Raw genomic sequence first — 7,035 nt, 5'->3', positions numbered from 1 at the left:
TTATTTTTTTTAATTTTTTCACCATTTATTTTTTAAAGTTTTCAAGGCAATTCACACAAAAGAGAATAAAAACATATATTGCCTCAAAACGGGCGCACAAAAAGTCAGCAGTCACGTGATAGATATAGATAATTACATACTTACCTTAAAAGACAATTCAGGGCCACTGCCAAATAAACATTATTGGAAAGGACAAACGCAAAGGGAAAAATCAACCAACAGGTTTCAAAAACAAACATCACCTGAAAGTGACGCTAAATACAGACAACAAAAGTGCGGATAACTGAACGCTTGACACCACAGGTTCATGCTACTAGTGGTCTATGAATGTACATTGCCACTGCCAAATTCAAGCATGTCAATTTCTTTCTTTTCTGTATTTGGTGTTTAACGTCGTTTTCAACCACGAAGGTTATATCGCGACGGGGAAGGGGAGATGGGATAGAGCCACTTGTCAATTGTTTCTTGTTCACAAAAGCACTAATCAAAAAATTGCTCCAGGGGCTTGCAACTAGTACAATATATGACCTTACTGGGAGAATGCAAGTTTCCAGTACAAAGGACTTAACATTTCTTACATACTGCTTGACTAAAATCTTTACAAACATTGACTATATTCTATACCAGAAACATTTAACAAGGGTAAAAGGAGAAACAGAATCCGTTAGTCGCCTCTTACGACATGCTGGGGAGCATCGGGTAAATTCTTCCCCCTAACCCGCGGGGGGGGGGGGGGAGCATGTCAATTGTCATGCGCACTCATGTAACAAAAAACAGGAGATAACTGAAAAACACAAAATCCAGGAGAAAAAAATTAATGACTCCTTTCATAATTACAAACATCCAGTGAAATCTGTGATGCCTCACATACTGTACATAAAAATATGTGTACATACTCCTTGCACACTATTCTCAACCATTCGAGCATTGTATCAAGGCAACACATGTACAGAACTTAACTAAACAAACAAAACTGTCCTTCAACCACAGTTCACCGACAAAAGAGCTTGATTATATCTATAACCAATACATTCAAATCAAACTAAAAAATAACCCAGCCTTGTAATTTGTAAACTAAAATTTACTATAGCTCTCTGGTGCAAATAGAAAAACAGCTGTTTGTAAAAAATTAAAATGCGAAGTAATTGCAAAACGTGTAGATAATGCCAAAAAAGGAAACTGTAATTGTAAAACAAAAAATGCAAAATCCGATTAAGTTCTCCAGGAGCTGTTATGTTCCGGTTCGTGTGCACAGTAAAGAAAATGCGCAGTTCTTAACATTAAAAAAAGCATGCAATGATGTAGTACAGGCCCTAAACAACTGCTCCATCTCTGGAGAAATAAAATGAACCTATGGTAAATAAACTTTGATCGTATCCTCGCTACCATACATCAGCCTTAACATTCGTCCAGGATGTAACTCTGGACTGAAATTCTTGTCTTTCTTTCTTTGGTGTTTAACGTCGTTTTCAACCATTCAAGGCCGGTTATATCGCGACGGGGAAAGGGGGGAGATGGGATAGGGGAAAGATGGGATAGAGCCACTTGTTAATTGTTTCTTGTTCACAAAAGCACTAATCAAAAAATTGCTCCAGGGGCTTGCAACGTAGTACAATATATGACCTTACTGGGAGAATGCAAGTTTCCAGTACAAAGGACTTAACAATTCTTACATACTGCTTGACTAAAATCTTTACAAACATTGACTATATTCTATACAAGAAACACTTAACAAGGGTAAAAGGAGAAACAGAACCGTTAGTCGCCTCTTACGACATGCTGGGTAGCATCGGGTAAATTCTTTCTCGTCCCAACCAATATGGGACTCCCCCTAACCCGCTGGGGGTACTGAAATTCTTGTGCCTATATGATTGACTAGTTTCTATGCAAAACTGACGCTCATGAACACACTGAGTGTATAAGCTTAAGCAAGCCACGAAGACTCGCATGAACACCTCTAAAACAAATATTTTGCCAAAAGTGGGCCTTAAGAAATCAATGTTTGACAGCAAAGCAGAACTGTAAACTTCGACACTGCGCTACTTCTCATTTCAGCCCTGAACATTATCTTCTTCTTCTTCGTTCATGGGCGTAGGCTCCCACGTACACTTGTGTTTTTGCACGAGTGGAATTTTACGTGTATGACCGTTTTTACCCCGCCATTTAGGCAGCCATACGCCGCTTTCGGAGGCAGAACATTATCATCATAGTGTCTGAATCTGTCAGCGTTAGTTGCACTATTGAACCAGAACAAGACAGCTCCTCAAAGAACATCCTCTATCAGCTGTTGCAGAGAATATCCCAGAACCTGTTGAAACACAAAGCACACAAAGGAAAACTGATGTAAACACATGCAATCGATGTCAGTGTAGATTTAAACATAATTTCATTTGCAAACATATCTTTATGAAATCATACATTTGGTTTTAACACAAGACTGCCTGTTTAACAAAAACTTTTCACTTTTGTGCTGACAATAGCAGGAGCCACGCCAAAGTGCAAAAGAAACATGAATTTACACCTTAACCACTTCACACACACACAAAATCAAGCCTCCTGCATAGTCAGAAGACTTTTAAGAAATTAGTTCCCCAACTGAAATCTGTGCAGAAAAATCAACGTGGGCAAATTACCATTGAAACCTGTTGATTTTCAAATTGCTGCACACACATCACAAATTTACAGACACAGGAAATATCTGTGAAACTGCCATTATTTGCTTCATTTTCACCGGATTGCTTCTGAGACACGAGGCCTAATTTAAACAAATGTTAATTTTCACCAATCAGGAAGCAAAATGCATGCAAGAAAAAAGGAAGCAAAGCAATCTTGTCAAATTTTGAACTCCCTTGGTGGACATCACTTGGTCCACATTGTTATTGTAAATTCATTATCCATGCATGCAAGGCACAAAACAGAAAGAAATAAAAATTAAAAAATCTTTGGTCACAAATAGGGCTCCATGAAACTGTACACACTTATTCCTGAGAGAATAATTTGTTCATGCTACCAGAATCCAAATCAAAGCAATGTTGTATGAACACAATCTGATCAAAGTTATTCCAATGCTGATAACATCCCATTGCACTCTGCAAGTTCCTGTCCATCTCCTTTCACTGGAGAACATGCAGATTTCCAAAATGCTTTGAAAAAGTTTCTCCAAAAATCAGCTATGTGCTGCTCACACAAAAACACTCACGTCTGCCATGAAAAATCCTAGTTCCTGAACACATTCCGCTGGTGGTCTTTTCAGGCCAATTGCTTACTTTCCATATGTCTGAGCGAGTTGTAAGCGCTCACTGATTTGTACCTTCAGTGCATCAGCCTCTGCCTTCATTGCTTGGGAAAGAGTTCTGAATTGATCACCACTGTGTGTGCGTCTCTGCAACCCTTTCAACATCTCCACAGCAGATGTGAACGTAGAGTTCATACTGAGGAGAGCATTATTGTTTGCATTGTCCAGCTCCATGTATCGTGCAACAGTCGTTTCAACTGTTGCTTGCTTTGACGGGTTCTCGGACCGGTTCTTGCACTTGAAGTAGTTCTTTCCGCATGTGTTTGCGATGTAACTCTGCAGGCTCTTTATGAGTAAACTGGACTTGTTCCGACGAACCCTCTCGCTTTGTTTGTGCTTCTCCTTCTTCTCTGCCACCATTGCACGAGACTCGGGATCACAATCAGGCTCTTCCTTGCCATGTGGACTGCGCTTCGATCGCTTGAAATTCAACGAAGAATTTGGCGACGGCATAGAAGTCCGTTTACGCTGACCCACTTGTGAGAGGATTTTACGAGGCGTGGTAGAATCTGTAGGCAGTGAACCAGGAACGGTCGTGTTTAAACGACCATTCGGCTCCTTCACCACCACGATGCCATCCATACCGAGCTCGACATGAGGCGCAGGCTTGGGCGACTTCGCTGGCGCGCAGTAGCTGTTGTGGTCAGTAGGAATGTAGGTGTGGATCTTTAGGTCAGGCACACGCATGTCGCTGCTGTTCTTGTTGGAGGTCACAATAATCCGGGGCTTGACGTCTTCTAACAGCACAGCAAATAGCTCACTGTTGTTGGCTTGGCTGGCGTGTTTGTTGTGGGCATCTGTTGAAAAAGAACAACAATTACTGATGTGCTATTCACGGAAGATTGAAATAAAAGAGTTTACAGAGAATTTGCTCATTTTACCTGAACTGTTTACATCAGTTGAAACTTTTGCAAAACAATGTCGCAAACCCATTGAACTTTTAGGGTTATCCTGTTGTAATATCTTGACCTGACTAATCTGTGCACAGTATTTCAAATACATTTACTAAATATCTTACAGCAAACAAGGATAAAGATCTGTTTTCCTGTTGGTTTTGACATTAGTGACAATCATTACTTCTGCTATGACCATCACAACTTTCAATTTCATTGACAAGTTGCGAAAAGAACTGGGTCACAGGAAAAACTCGAAAGTGAAGAAGGGAGGTAATTGTACATTCCCAAGCAGTAGCTTCTCCAAAAACAGTTACCTCCTTTTACTAGGTCCTCTCTTCTGCAACAGCCTACTCTGTCTGCACACCCACTGGTACCCTATCATATCAATCAACTATGACTGACATTGCCAACAATAACAGCATAATCAATTCTGGAGGAAAAAATCCCACAAAACAAAAAAGGAAATCAAAGTTCTGGTACTCACCAATGCTTTCCCTCTTTCGACGTTTTGCTTTCTTCATGCGACGTCTGAGACGAGCTTCCAGTGCAGAAGACTGCACTGCATAGCCTTCGTCAGGTGTGTCGTATCCTGACTCGTCGCATCCGTCACTATCCATCAGGTCGGGGGTGACATCCAGAATTGACTGCAAGAATGACTTGCGGCTGTACTCCTCTCTCTTAGACCACATGGCCAAATCAGCAACCTCACGCGCACGGACTAGGGTTGGCATGTCGTACTTGCAGACATCTTCCATGGCCGAGCGGTAGTCGTTCACAGTAAGGTTAGGAGGTGTAGAGGGACGATGACAGGAATCGTCACAGTCCATGTCAAAGACAGGACCTGGTAGTTGCATACACTGCGGACAGGGCTTTGCCACAAACCCTTGGTTCTTCTCGAAGGCTTCCATATCTGCTGGTACCACGATGGGAATTCTGTCCACAACTGCCTGTCTGTGTGTCGGGACCTGTGGGTAGACAGTGCGGACCTTGGTGTCGATCTTGCGGAAAATGTCACAGATTGCCTCATCAACAATGTTAGGGTGAACGAAGCCTTGAACTTTCTTGCTGGTCAGAGACTTGACTGGAACTGAAGCACAAGCTGTGATGACAGCACGAGGCTGTACTGGGGGCTGGCGAGGAGGAGACTTGACCACAGGCGTAGCATGATAGACGCAGGATGCCTTCATTAGAGAATAAGCGTCTGTCTCATGAATTGGTGATGCGTTTGGCGTCAGCAAGTTGGCCACTATCAGCTTTTGGGCCTGGATCTGTTGGTCAGTGGTCTGAGGATCATGTGTTTGATGATCATCTGCCAGGGCTCCAGGCGGAGAACCCGGCGGTGTGATGGTGAGAGATGACATGGTGTCCCTATCTGGGTGTACTTTCACTTCTCTTTTAGCATTGACGCTTACGGAGACGGACAGTCCAGGTTTCAGAAGACTCAGCTGTTTCCTGTATGAAGCCTGAAACAAAAAGAAGAAAAGCATATATAACACATGGAGAAAAAGAACCTGCTGTTAAATTCCTATAATCATTGAGATGCAAATGATACAACTTTTTACTTAATCTTATTCCATGCAACGGCTCCCCCACTTCCTGGTTGAATAGGGTATTGAGAAGTGGAAACCTTTGAGGAAAACTCAAATCACTAACAGTACCCCCATCTATAGCAAGCAAGTTTATGCACTCAGTCCAAGTTTGAGGCACAACAACATGCTAAAATAACAGTCTAACCTAAGATACATATGGACTTGTAATATCTGAGTAACAAATCTTTACAAGAAAAGGGAACGCCAATTCCCACACCAAATTCGGTTTATACCACAACACCGTTACCTCAAAGGAGAACGTCTCGAGCTACCTCTCAGAAGAGTGAGAGAGAGAGAGTTTGCATAAGCAGGTCCTACGGACACGCCTACTTTTCGCCGCATACCGGCATGTTTCTATTTCGGAAGCCGTATACAATTGACTACGAAAGGTATTTAACACCCCAAAAGAGAATTTCAAATCTGAAATACGAAAAGGAAAACGTTGAATACCCTACAAGCATGCGGAGCTAAGTATTCTGCTGCTAAGTTTTCACTCGCAAAGCGGTGGCAGCCGGCTCGCCGCCATGCCTGTCCGATATGTAGCTCCACGTGAAAGTCACGTTGAGGCCGCACGGGCCCACGCTGTCAGACAGACAGTCACAATTCAGCCTTTCTACACCCAAAACTTGACAATGACACTCAGATTTGAAGTTGCCAAAGTGAAGATTGGCAACATTTGCAACTATACAATTCCTGACTTGACGAAAATTCGTCACATATGCCAGGTTTTCACCAATAAGGTCTGTCCGACTGCTAAAAAGCCCACCACTCCATTTCGGTCATGTCGGGCACTAACAGACGAAGCGAACAAGCGGGTATAATTTACTGCTATAGTTTCTCTGTGACAGATTCCCAGTAAAATGCTCAAACACAAAGACATACCATGGCTCCTCAATATGATATTCTGCAAACAATATCCTTTCGAATCGTGAAGTTTTAGTCCAAGACACTGACAGCACAGCTTCAACGAGGCGACTGAAACATAGACCCGGCAACATGCGTGGTGGTAGAGAGCCACTCTCTTGACGATATTCCTACACCGGACGCCGATTACTCAAGGTCATATTTACTCTTGTTTAAACGTTTACTGCCTTTGATCTATTTGACTGTACATATTGTACACAATGAAGAAATGTACAAAAAAGATGAACCTGTATCTTCTAGGATTGCATAATTAATAGATCATATTGGTTTTTTTTACACGATCTATATTGTTGCGGAGGGAGTGAAAAGGCGAAATGGCGCGAAAGCTCGT

The 7,035-nt window shown here is 42.2% G+C and overlaps 1 protein-coding gene across 1 annotated transcript; it reads right to left on the bottom strand.

The window, feature by feature from the left end:
- LOC138966625 (uncharacterized) lies at positions 1–6,794 on the bottom strand. Its single transcript, XM_070338914.1, has 3 exons — positions 6,663–6,794; positions 4,676–5,654; positions 1–4,092 (listed from the first exon to the last, which is right to left on the bottom strand). Exons 1-3 carry the CDS (start codon positions 6,663–6,665, stop codon positions 3,263–3,265), a joined length of 1,812 nt encoding a protein of 603 aa, XP_070195015.1. The 5' UTR covers positions 6,666–6,794; the 3' UTR covers positions 1–3,262.
- Positions 6,795–7,035: the final 241 nt, after the last annotated feature.

The sequence above is a fragment of the Littorina saxatilis genome, linkage group LG5, assembly GCF_037325665.1.
Source record: "Littorina saxatilis isolate snail1 linkage group LG5, US_GU_Lsax_2.0, whole genome shotgun sequence".
In the NCBI taxonomy this organism is placed as follows: domain Eukaryota; kingdom Metazoa; phylum Mollusca; class Gastropoda; order Littorinimorpha; family Littorinidae; genus Littorina; species Littorina saxatilis.
This window is presented reverse-complemented; position numbering and strand designations above follow the sequence as displayed.